The sequence below is a fragment of the Vigna unguiculata genome, chromosome 6 (genome assembly GCF_004118075.2).
Source record: "Vigna unguiculata cultivar IT97K-499-35 chromosome 6, ASM411807v1, whole genome shotgun sequence".
Taxonomy (NCBI): Eukaryota; Viridiplantae; Streptophyta; class Magnoliopsida; order Fabales; family Fabaceae; genus Vigna; species Vigna unguiculata.
Window position 1 is genome coordinate 30,581,310 of NC_040284.1, and position 12,855 is coordinate 30,594,164.

The 12,855-nt window shown below is 31.2% G+C and overlaps 3 protein-coding genes across 4 annotated transcripts; all 3 read right to left on the reverse strand.

Moving 5' to 3' along the window:
• Positions 1–1,060: 1,060 nt before the first annotated feature.
• On the reverse strand, positions 1,061–2,220 carry LOC114188060 (fasciclin-like arabinogalactan protein 11). The gene has a single exon (XM_028076559.1). The coding sequence runs from the start codon at positions 2,133–2,135 to the stop codon at positions 1,191–1,193; it is 945 nt and encodes a 314-aa protein (XP_027932360.1). The 5' UTR covers positions 2,136–2,220; the 3' UTR covers positions 1,061–1,190.
• Positions 2,221–3,913: 1,693 nt separating this feature from the next.
• Positions 3,914–5,161, reverse strand: LOC114188061 (fasciclin-like arabinogalactan protein 12). The gene has a single exon (XM_028076560.1). The coding sequence runs from the start codon at positions 5,013–5,015 to the stop codon at positions 4,170–4,172; it is 846 nt and encodes a 281-aa protein (XP_027932361.1). The 5' UTR covers positions 5,016–5,161; the 3' UTR covers positions 3,914–4,169.
• A 1,378-nt stretch (positions 5,162–6,539) lies between these two features.
• LOC114188054 (ankyrin repeat-containing protein At5g02620-like) lies at positions 6,540–10,822 on the reverse strand. Of its 2 annotated transcripts, none has more exons than XM_028076549.1 (6): positions 10,612–10,811; positions 10,365–10,433; positions 9,431–9,898; positions 9,186–9,278; positions 7,520–7,929; positions 6,540–7,371 (listed from the first exon to the last, which is right to left on the reverse strand). In XM_028076549.1, exons 1-6 carry the CDS (start codon positions 10,664–10,666, stop codon positions 6,679–6,681), a joined length of 1,788 nt encoding a protein of 595 aa, XP_027932350.1. In that variant the 5' UTR covers positions 10,667–10,811; the 3' UTR covers positions 6,540–6,678. The 2 variants fall into 2 exon arrangements, with proteins under 2 accessions (XP_027932350.1, XP_027932351.1); XM_028076550.1 differs by having other exon boundaries at positions 7,268–7,394; positions 10,612–10,822.
• Between the last annotated feature and the right edge of the window lie 2,033 nt (positions 10,823–12,855).

A 12,855-nucleotide genomic window follows, 5' to 3' on the forward strand; every position in this document is an offset into this window, starting at 1 on the left:
AGCGAAATATTAGCGCATAGTTTCTTTTATTAATTTGTTAGTGCATAATTTTGGTAATACTGTAAATTATAATTTAATTATTTAACAATTATGAATTGTTATGTATGATAAGATTATTAGTTTTGATAATATTTACTTTAAAAATCTTATTTATGATTTTTAATTGGCTGATAGTATAATTTTTTATTGACAAAAACATCCTGAATAATTAAAAAATATATATCAATGTTACATGTGATTATTATTATACTAATAAAAAAATATTATTATAAAATATTTCAATGAAAGAGAAAGGGAAAATTATGTGAGTCCACTCCGGCCTTAATTAGGAAGGATTAGATTGGACCAACGTGAGTTGTGGAACTTAATGGACCTACTGTGGTGTATGAAAAATATGGGCCTAGTGATGTGCGGTACTGTAATTAAGTTAATAAATGCTCGGTTTTAGTAATAAATTAATAATGTTGTTAATTTCGTGTGATATATAATTCAAAAATTTCAACTGTAAATAATTTCATTCATGGGATTAGGTCAACCCATTACATTTTATTATTGGACAAAACTTATCCGGAGTAGCACGTTGTTGTCATATTAAATTTAGAACTTTATTTTATTTCCATTTTATTAAATAATTATAAATGACAGAGGTAAAATTTTAAATATAATTGAAGAAGAATAGTCATTCTACTGTATATTTAAAAGCTTTCAAGAAATTATCATCACATCATTGACATATATAAGTACCATTTCGTTATCAAGTTTGAGTAAGAGTATTTTAGATAATCTTTTATATAAAAATAAAATAAAATTTGTATAACTTACGCATGAACTAAAACTAATTTTTTTAGAGGAATTAAGTAATAAACTAATTTTAATTTGTAAAAGAAACTCGTTTTATTTTATTTATAAGTTTTATTTCCTAAAGTATTCATAAGAAATTAAAAAATGCTAATCGTGACTTACTTCTGCTAACAGAATTTTTTTTTATTAAAGGTATTTTTTATATATAATTTTAAGTTTTTTTTTGAGAAGCAGTGAATTTGAAAAAAACATTGGGTGATGGGAAAAGAAATTGAGCGTGTATGCGTTTAAATCCAATGCTACATGCAAACAATTAAAGAAGAAGATCAATCACTCACAAAACTCAAAACAGCACAACTGAAGCACTCACCCTTCTCACCCTCTCCACATCACATCATGGCTTCACCCATCAAAGCAATCCCAGCAACAATAGCCACAAATATTCCCTTCGCACCAAACTTCAAACTCATGCAAACGGCAGAAGAAGCTTCAGCGGGCAAGTCCTTGTTGTCACCATTATCACTATCGTCACCGCCAGCACCATCACCGGCCTTCGTTTTATCAGTCTTCGGCGATGCTCCTTTAGCCTTGGACGGCGCCGGCGCCGGAGCCTCACTGGGAAGCACGAGGTCGAGAGGGAGAAGCACCTTGTCGACCTGGTATATGGCAAGCTTGTTGTCCGTGTAAACAGTTCCAGTAACGGAGGCGTTGACGGCGCCGGTGGCCATGCTGACCTGGTTACCTCCGAAGGTGGTGACGTTGAGCTGCAACCGTTTGGGGTCGTCGCCGGCCTGAGTCTGAACGGGGTTGGTGAGGGTGTCGAAGTTTGAGATCGAAATGAAGGAAGAGAGCGTGTGGAATTGCAAGAGTTCTACTTTTTGTCTGTCGCTGAGAGAGTTGAGGAAACCAGCTTTGAGTTTTGAGAAGGCACTGTCTTCTGGGGCGAAGAGAGTTAAGCCTCCTGAGCCTGAGGTTAGAAGCTGTGAGTTGAGCTGGTTGATGAGTTGGGTGGTTTTGAGGAGCCTAATGAGGACGGAGAATCGCTTGGCTTTTCTGAGGATTTGGACTATGTCAATGGAGGGTGCTTTGGGGACAGTGGGAGTGGGGGCTCCACTTGGCGTCACGGGGACTAAGGGTACGGTGTTGAATCCAGGGGCTGGAGCAGTGGCTGGTGGAGAGGGTGGTGTGAATGCTGGTGGTGATGGTTGCGGTGGAGATGGGGTTGATGAAACTGGGGCTTGAACCGGCGAGAGTTGGGCTGAAATGGTGTGGAAGAAGACAAGCGCTAGAACTAGTAAAATAGAGACTGAGAAGAGAGATTGGTGTGTCTTCATTTTAGGGTTGTGAAGTGGGAGCTTACGTGAGGGGGTGGGTATTGAGGGTGGTGCTACTTGTGAGTGTAGTGTTGTGAGGAGAAAGAGTGGTAAGAGGTTGGGTTTTATTGTGGAACTGGGAGAAGGATTTGTGTATAGATAAGTGTGTAGGGTTAAAGGAAAGGTGAGTTGCATCTTTCTTATGCTATGATGGAAATTGAAAGGTGGTGCATCTTGTTTGAGGCAGAAAGTGATAAAGGAATAGGTGGCGAAAATGCATTGAAATGTGGACGTATGGAAGTATCTGTGTTGCAATCAAAAGTATCTGTGCTGGAAAAGGGGCTATTATGGTGTGTGATCTGTTTAGAGGTTGAGTTATAGCATCCATGATCATGAATCAGGATGAAAAGGTTTTGGTACAAGGACTGGGGAGCTGAGAATCACACTTGAAAGTTGAAACCTACCATACTTTTATGTTCTAGATACACCTTCCTTTTGGTGTCCCATCTCCACCATTTTTACATTTCATAATATGCAGATTTTACTGTTTTATTGGGCCAAATGCAACTCAACATTAGTTTTAGTAGTCTTTAAAATGTTGTCATTTTCTTTCAGGTAGGCTTTGTTTTCGGTGCTATATCACAACAACATTTTAAAAAAAGTAAAAGGAAATGGAGGGTATGGTCTCTATCAATGAAAACTTGTATCACATAAAAATAAACGAAAAATAATAAAAATACTGTAAAAGGATAGGGAAGTTATTGTCGTTAAATATCCGTTAAAGTGTGCTGAATGCAATTTTAGAAAGAAAAAAAAAATCCATTGCATCTTTTACTTCCATTTTACTTTTGAAAAAAAGGTACAAACTATACTTAAACACGCACAAAATAAAATGAAAAGGAAGTTTCATTTTTATTGATATTGCTGTTAAAAATTACAGAAAAAGGTTATCCCACTTTAATCATATACCAATCAAATTTTTTGAAAAAAAAAGTAAGGCAATTCTAACAAGAATTGATGAAAAAATTTATTATTTTTTAACCAGAAAAGTGTGGGTTCATAGAGAGGTAATGCGAGATGAAATTCTAAATATTTCTTGTTTATTTTCCCTCATCATAATACCATATTATGATTATTTTTCCTCATCTACAGTTGACGTAAAATTTTCAATTGAGATGAAATCCTAACCCCAACTCTTGTTCAAGTGTGAATACATATATTGCAATTCTCATTGAATGTAAGCATTTTATTTATAAATACTTTGCTCGTCCAATGTTTTCACAAATAACACTAATTTATTAAATATTTTGAGAAAAACTATTTGAAAAAACAGTATTTGAGAAAATCAACACCAATTAACCATGATAAAACTTATATAATAAACCATAATATCATCTTCGACATAAAAATTTAAAATAATATATTTATGTCTCTTTTATTTATTTATATATTTCTTATTTTGTTTATTATATCAAATTTATTGATTTAACTTGTTTAACTGAAATTAACCACTACTTTTTTATATTCAAATTTTTTAAAAATTAGTTTTCATTTGAATTATTACAAAATCAATTATAGACAAGAGTTTAAAAAATTTTAACTAATTAATGGAATAACAAGTATTTTTTTTGTGTGGAAACCTATAGTTACTAATAAATTTTATTTATCGTTGTGAAGTATACGATTTGAATTTTATATGTAACTTACTTTTGTCAGTCTGACTCTAACTTTATAAATAAAGAATATTATTATTATTTTTTTTATTAATCTGCTTCATCTGTAGTCGCTGATGTAAAATGAAAAGCAAAACAAAATTAAAATTTCTAAACTCCATATAGGCAAAACAGAAAAAAATCGTAACTAAATGTCTTTACTTAAAAACAGTATTTCTACTTCAGAGTCTTTTTCCCATTAACGAGACCCAGACGTTTGCAATTCAAAGATATGAAAACAGTACTGTTCCCGGGATAAACAGAGCAACCCAAGACAAAATCATGAAGAAAATTCCACAGAAAGGAAAAAGCTTGTTTTGAAAACAAATGGGTGTTCCTCATATCATATGGAGATTGTTACTGCAGCGACTAAAGCAAGACCGAGGGAGTGAAAAATTGTTCCGCGAATGGTAATTAAGTTGATGGCATTGGCACCTGAAGTGGCCCTGTTTGTTTTTCCCTTATCATCATCTTCTGCAGATGAGTTATCTTTATCAGCTTTAGGCGCATTTGCCAAAGTGGGAGCAGGGGCTGGAGGCTTAGGCTTTGAGAAATCCAAAGGAACAAGCACCTTGTCCACGTGATAAATGGCAAGTGTCTTATCAGTGTAAACAATGCCTGTGAGAGTAGCATTCACCACCCCAGTCGAAATATTCACACTATTCCCATATGCAGTCACATTAATTTGATACCCATTGGGGCTATCACTGGCCAGTGTCATCACTGGGTTGCTAAGGGAATCAAAGTTAGAGCTTGAGACATAAAACGGAAGAATGTGGAACTGTATCAATGCTTTCTGTTGGCGATCATCAAGAGAGTTGAAGTAACCTGCTTTGAGTTGTGCGAAGGCACCATCATCAGGTGCAAGAAAGGTTAAACCTCCTCCTGATTTCGTAGTCACCAACTGTGCGTTCACTTGGTTGATGATTTGTGTGGTTTTGAGCAAGCGGATTAGCGTGTTGAACGATTTGGCCTTCCTTAGAATCTTGATAATGTCTTGATTAGAAGAAGAATCAGACAAGGGTGATTGGGGTAAAGAAGGGACCAATGGTTTTGCTGGAGCTGTAGCTGGAGCTGGTGTGGCACGAACAGGTTTAGGGGCTGCAGCAGGTGACTGGGCCAAAGTGGGGGTAGAAAATATGAAAACCAAAAGTAGTAGATGGAAATAGAAGATGATTTGCTTCTTCATGTCCTTTTTGGCAATTGAAAGTTGTAGATAGATTGGTTGCTTTTGGAAATGTGCAAATTTGCGATTAACAGGTTGTTGTTATTACAATGATTGTTGGAATGTTAATGGAACATGGTGGTTTTATAGAGAATGGCATAAATGATTGGTTGTTAAAATGTGGAGTTATGAAAATAAGGTATAGTGGTCGGAGATTAAGGTGGTATGTCAAGCCTGATAAGGTGACAGAAGGGATTTCGCTGTTGTTGCGGCTGCCTCTTGCTTAGAAGTGCAGAAAGAAAAGGATCGAGAGCTTGGTTGTAAGAAGATAAAAGGTATATCAGACTTTAATATTTCATACAGATGTCAAATCACTTCTGTAACAAAAAAAGCATATTGGAATTTTTCTTGAAATATCTTTATATTAATTTTCTGTTGTTTAGGCATGACCACATTTCTGTGTAGATTGTCTGTACGTTCCAGAATTTCCTAAGCCCCAACTTTTGCCATTTGTGGATGTGAATATATCATTCATTCACTCATTCTTTGACATACTATCCTCTGTTTTGCATTTTTTTTTCAATCCTACAAATTAATATTTCATTATCGTAAAATATTTTATATAAAAAATGTGTAATGAATATTATCTAGGAAGATTTGTGTTAAAATACTTTATATTTTTTTCTAATAAATTTTAAGAGATTATATAATTTTAAAAAATGCTTAAAATTTTGATTTTTCTTACATTTTGATTTAATTAAGTGTTTGTAATATATAATCTTTGTAAAATTACACTCAAAGAAAATTTATGATTTTGATTTTAACTTCTTTCAAAAAAAAATTGCGAAAACGTAGAAAACGTTACTAACAATATTTTTCATATTTTAGTAACTTCTTTTAATATTACTAAATATTATATGAGGTGATTCTAGATTTCCATAAATATAAAAGAACAGTATTTATTTATTAGAATCATTAAGTAGGAGAGGTGATTTTAGAGATGTGAACAGGACGAGGAGAGTACGGTAGTAGCTCTTTCGTACCCTAATTGCTGGATAAATATCCGTCTTATATTTATATTTATATTTGTCGAATATCCATTATGTGGGTACTCGCATAATTTTTTAATATTACTGATACCCACAAGTATTGACAAAAAAAATAAAAATAAATATTTAACAACATATTTTGATCTTAAGTTCAAATAAAATACAATACATAACATTTATAAATTTCAAACAAAGTTCAAATAACTCATTTAATAGTGTTGAATGAATATTTACAAAGAAATACTTTTTTTAAACTAATTGATAAAAAATAACTTATTCAAAATCAATATGTTAATATTTTAATCATATTTTTTCATTTTCTTTATTTAAATTAGAGTACAGCGGATACGAATATTCACTAGTAATATTATGATACCTGTACCCGTCCTGTTAATATGCAGGTATAAAAGGTATCCGGTACCCATTATCCGCAGATATCCATTTATAATATTCATTTTTTACCGGTTGCGAGTTTTATCCGAGATAACCACGGATACTATTTTTTTTTTTTACATTCCTGGATGATTTCATGCTCTTCAAATTTCAAATTATGAGCAGACAAAAAATAGAATCTGAAAAGAAAACAAATGACAGGGACAGTTAAAATGTAAAGCAGTATTTTGGTTTCATATTTTGGTTTATTGAACGACATTCAAGCCTTTTTTCTTTGCGAATGTGAGGAAGAAATGGCACATCTTGCTGATTGGCCTTAAGATTGTTGCCCTGTCCGTTGGAGCATCCTCCAAATAAGATAGCACTGAGCACGCAATGCCAATCCATCGGTTATAATCAAGTGTAAGATGCACAAGCAATATCGTTAAACCAAGTCCACAAATGAAATAAAGGATCCAGCTGGATAAGAATTCAAAGACCAACACGGAACCGGAAATTACAGCAGTGAACATGATTGCAAGAGAGCCGAAAAGTGTCACATTCCCAAATACCAACTTCGTTTGCTGCATCCGGACACACTCTTCCTTTGGTTTTGCCCAAGATGCAGGAAGAATAACCGAAGCGTAGAAGAACATAGACGAAACACATAAACATGATCCAAATGCAATCGACAGAAAGAAAAACGTATACCATATTTTCCTTCCGAAAAAAGGAGTTTTTGTACCATCGATGTTCTCAATAGGAACGGTCATACCTCCGGTGATCCCTAGGCTGATAACCAGAGTTGCTACCACTAATAATGTGTTTGCCTTACCTTGCAGTTCTGATAATGATTCTTTGTGCAACTCTTTGTGTGTCTGGTAGAACAATTCTTTAGGAGTCAAACCATCTTTGTTTCTCATTCTTTTCGTTGCAGGTGGAACTATTTTCTCCACGGCCTGTGTTTGGTTAAAACTGAAGACTGTTATTATAACGAATATAAACAACGTAAGTTCCCAAGTAATTATAACAAAAAATATTATAAATGCATTAAGGAGGGTGTAAGAAAGACAACAAGTAAGGAGGAAAACCATTAATTAATGGTACCTGAAACCATCTCTCCTCACTACTCATTACAACATGGTTTGTTGATAATCCGGGTTTTTCTTGAGGTTGTCCCATTTTTCCAGCCAAGTGAAGAACAGTGTTAAGATGAGAATCAACCAGTTTTGTCATAATATTCTTTGCAGCCCGGTTGCTTAATATTAGTTTGTATACAGATTTTTGTCGATGTAGAATAGCAATATGAAGTAAGCTTTGGTTGCTGGAATTCACTTCAAATAGCAAATCAGGATGGTACTCTAAAAGAAGTTCTAAAATATCAGTGTTTCCTGATTTTGCTGCATCGAACATTGCTTTTGACAATTGTGCATGCTTGATACTATCTCTCTGCTTTTCCATTGCATCAAACACCGAATCTACAATGTCTCCATACCCAATAATTTCCTCGCAAAGGGCTGCCATTGAATTTAAATTGTTAGTTCCATTGATCTCTTGCATGATATTTAGTGAAATAAATTAATTACTACACAAATATCAAATCAGTGCCCCGTAGCCCATTTTAATTATTACATAGATATATGATTAATTACTATGAGTTTCAAACTATATAGGAAGAGAGTGTTATTGAGTTTATTAAAGATTAACAAAAGTCAAATCATTCTATTTATTTGGAGAAAAGAAAAAAACATTTACTAAAAGAGATATTTAAATAATAATCAATTTTAGTAACAAAAAATATGTTTAAAAATAAATTTAAAGACCAATATTTTAATTATAAACTAATTTATTTGATAATCAAAATTTTGATAATTAATCTTAATAACCAAGAAATCAATTTATAATATAAATTATATTAATTATTAATGTAGAGATCAATTATAATTTTTTATTCATAATATAAACAATTTTAGTTATCAATAATTTTGAATTTATAAATTAATATCTAAATTAATCATTATAATAATTAATTAATTTTAGTCACAAAAATTAGTTATTATTTAATTTTTTTTATAATGATTTAATTAAATACACACCGTAAACTTAGACTGTCATTTTTATTGGTTTAAGATGTTAAATTGTTTAATCCTTTTATTATAAGAAATTTATATCTCAGGAATTTTCATTTTATATCATATTGTCAGGTTTTGGTTGAGTGCAGAAATTAAAGAATTCTGCGCTTGCCGTATATAATGCAGTTACTTATAAAAAACATTCATCGTTAATTTAGTTATTACCGAGGAATATATGTCGTTGTTAATTATTAACATACTTTTTTTGAATCTATTGATATTTTTTACAAATAAACAAGGTACTAGACAAACAAGGAGATACTGACGGATTTTTCGTAGGTATTCCGAGAAACACTCATTACCTGCAAATATCACTAATTACTGATATATATGACTCGTTACTAACAGAAACCTGCTGTTAGTAATACGGAATTTTTTTGTTGTGTCGATAGAAAAAATTTCAGAGGAGGCAACAATTATAGGTTATTTGAAACTTTACACTTTGCTTTCTTCATAGAAAAGGAAAGAGAAAAAAAAAATAAAAATTCCTCTCTCTTTTACTCCTATGATAACGAAATTTGATATAACACGTTAAGTTATACAGGTTTATAAAATGAACTACTTTTTATTAAGACCAACTTTCCAGTGTAGATTTTTGAACTAGAAAAACCAATTAGTGTCTAAGGATTATGAGAACTCACAAAATTGAGCAAGCATTTGCAAAGCCGTCAACCCCTCCTCGTTTTCAGCAGTAACTAGTTTCAATTCGCTATTCAATAATTTTGATGCCACGGCTGTCATATGCCGAGAGTCAAGAGAAGAAAAGCGTAAGAGAAAAATGGCATCATAACATATTACTGTTAAATATGCGAAAGAAATGTGCTTGAGCAAGAAAAAGAACATGAACGTGCAGTGGCTATGAAAAAAGAGATGTGCATGAGCTTACTGTAAAGTTTGTTGTTGATGGTCGAAAAAAATAGTTTCTTAATGTCTTGGAAGGGTATCTTGTTGTTGTGGTGTGGGTCCTCTAAAGTCTTTCCAAATAAGAAGTCTGTGATCAGAATGTGACCTGCAGAAGATGCTAATTGAATTGGAAGCATACCGTTTTCATCCCTAATCCATAGCAACATAGGGTTCTTGCGTAAAAGAATTTTAGCAATTTCCACATTTCCAGTTATCGCAGCCAAACAAAGGGCTGTGTTCCTTTCTGCCTTGCAACTTTCCAAATCTTTGATATCCATACGTTTCACCACATTTTCTACAAATCTAGTTTGTTCCATGCTCACTGCAACGTGCAGGGCCGTTATTCCAACACCGTTTAACGGAATTAGCCACCAATGATTTATGGGATAGGATGAAGCCTCATCCCAATCTCCAGAAGCTGCTGCTATATATATTTGCCTTTTCTGCGTTTCTGCATATCATGTCTTTATGTAATCAAATTTCTTTCACAACTTTGCTATACCTTCAATAATTCTAGATAACATGAATTACATAGACACACACGTGTGTCTATGTTTATGTTTTACATTCCTAATATATGTCGTAACGTTATTTAGTATAAGTATTATGTAATCGTTAATATAAAATGTATATGCCTTTGCCCACTAAAATTTTCCAACTTTTTAAAATCAAACAATGAAATGTATTAAAAGTTTGGTCGATAAGATACAATTTTGGATGGTCATGAGATTTCAATGTATAGATTGGTTATACTCAAATTTAGATTATTTAAAGCCATTTATCATTAGATAAAATTTATGCTACTTCCTGCCTCTTCAAAGAATAGGATACATTATTGATAGCAAAGTAAATTTGAGAATTAGTTATAAAAAGTATAAGGAAATATAAAAGAACAACATAAATCAATTAAATCATACTGTCCAGCTCTGGTAAACTTCTTACGCCTGGCACTGTCTGATGGACAACAATATTCAGTTCTCTACCATCTGTAGATTTGAATTTATATATCAAAGGATATGTCATTATGATCTTCTATATCAGACTGAAATATTAATAATGCAGGAATAAACTAAACAAAAAAAAAACTTTGAGTTCATGATTAATTTAGAAAATCTAGAGTTGAAAGAACGAAGAAGGTGATTTATAAGTTAGAAGTAAGCATACCTTGAGGCTTGGTAGTTGCATTTGAGTCTGATATTTGCGGTGTAATTTTCATCATTCTGATCCCAGCTGCTGGAAATAGAGATTTGAGTTTGATGGATGGAGAGAAGAATGAAAAAAAGAAATGGCATTGTATAGCTCCTTCTTCTGTTGACTTTTGAATTCTAATTATAATGCCAAATCTCCTTTCTTCAACAACTGTCATATATTACATATTCAACCAGGCTGTTTGTTGCAGTTTAACATCAACACAATATTCCCTCCATCTTTAAATTCTTTTTTTTTTTTCATAACAATCTTTAAATTAATTAAATTAAGTCACCAAGACAACTAAACAAATATTATACTACCAATAATTGAAAGTCTGAAACGTGTTTTAAAATTTAAATGGTCTTAGTATGCATGTTTGAATCATACTTTAAATCAAACAAAAAATGCTTTCATACATATGTTGCCTGTACTTGTGGGCGATTTCTTTTTATCCCGGATCCTCTGCATAGTTTATCATACTGCAGGAATCTCAGTACTCAAAATACAATTTTGGTTTTATTAAAAAAGTCATAAATAATTAGATATATATCAGAGTGTTATTATATGAATGTCTAGATCATAAATGAAACATGGGTGATGCAGGAATAAACTAAATGAAAAAATTACTTAAAATAATAGATGTTATTTATACAACTACGAAATTTAGAAAGTAAATACTTTCTTTAAGATTGGTTTTATTGTTATGCATAACAGAAGTACAAAACTTCAAACTGTGCTGGCACGCATTAATGCACAATATTTATTAGTTCAAAATATTAACAAGTCATAATTTAGCACTAAACATTACTTCCCGGCTATACTGTGGCTAGCTGGTTAACAGTAGAATAATTTTGAGAATTAAAATAATATATATATATATATATATATAAATTAAGTATAAATTTTAATGTTTAATCTTTATTAGAATTTATTATTTCCAGTCATAAAAATAAAAATAAAATAGCGTAAACCAGTTTTCTTTTACTATAATACACTTCACTGATTAACAAATGATATGAATAATATATTTTATAAAGATGAGAAATAAAATAAGAAGGCTTAGAAGAGTCGCTAACATCTTGTTTACATATTATAAAACTCATGTTGACTTTGAATTTTAGTGCTAAGGTCTCACATAATATTTGTTGAATCTTTAAATTAATTGTTTTTTATTATGTTTTGTTTCTTTATTCTAAGCATGTGATGCATTTAAGTGTAATTAATTCGATAAACAATTTGAAATAGTTTTAATAATAACTAAAAAGTATTTTAAATTTACTATACATTTCAACTATCGGCAGGCGCATTGGTCGATGTAACGTGAACTAGAGAATGAAGATATAGTTTAATTTCAAACTGCTCTGATCTTAGGACTTGAAACATAAAATTGTCTTACTAGAAATTATAAATAATTAGATGGAAAGTAGTTGGATTAAAATGCACGCACCAATGTAGTTTATTTTTTTACTTTAGGCTTAACAATATATTGTTTATCCTTACATTTATAACAATGATTTAATATTTTATTTTTATTTCATGTGATTAAAAAGAGTTAATGTGATTTTTTGTTGTTTTGTTTATAGGATTGTACAATAAATATATAATTATACTAAGAGATGTAGTTAAGATCGATCTACTAAAAATGACCATATTAACTTTAGATTTTTATTATAAATAATTATTTGAATTAAAAAATATAAAATAGTAAAAATAATTATTTTAATTTATAAAATAATTAAATTTAGTTAACCTTACTTGGTTTGTTTTATTAGCTTCTGTTATTTCTCATTTTAATCCTCTGCCTTAGCTTTTATGTATGGGTTTTTTACGAAATTAGGTTAATTTAGTTTTGAAATTACAAATTTGGGTCTGATTTTAAAATTATTATCGAAATGGCTAAGTCATGTCTCAGTGGGCATGACTTATTTTAAAGAAGTCGTGAAATGTATGCATGATGATTGACATTAAGTCATGAAATGTATGCATAATAATGATTGACATTATTATTATGTTTTATTTTTATTTTTTATTATAGTTTTTTATCTATTTTAGGTTTTATATACTAAAATTGAAAAATATAAATATTTTATTTACGTATTTAAATTTTACAAATAAATGAAAATATAAAAAATTAATAAAAATATCGATAGAATTTGATTATCAAAGTTATTATCAAGAGAAAATATTTATAAAATTGATTACTCTAATACTAAATCA

Bases quoted from the DNA above. Each gene is read 5' to 3' on its own strand.
- LOC114188060 (XM_028076559.1), bottom strand. From the start codon at position 2,135: ATGAAGACACACCAATCTCTCTTCTCAGTCTCTATTTTACTAGTTCTA.
- LOC114188061 (XM_028076560.1), bottom strand. From the start codon at position 5,015: ATGAAGAAGCAAATCATCTTCTATTTCCATCTACTACTTTTGGTTTTC.
- LOC114188054 (XM_028076549.1), bottom strand. From the start codon at position 10,666: ATGATGAAAATTACACCGCAAATATCAGACTCAAATGCAACTACCAAG. The intron at 10,434-10,611 runs GTATGCTTACTT...TCAAATCTACAG, and splicing joins TGCAACTACCAAGCCTCAAG to ATGGTAGAGAACTGAATATT. The intron at 9,899-10,364 runs GTATGATTTAAT...CATGATATGCAG, and splicing joins AAGTTTACCAGAGCTGGACA to AAACGCAGAAAAGGCAAATA.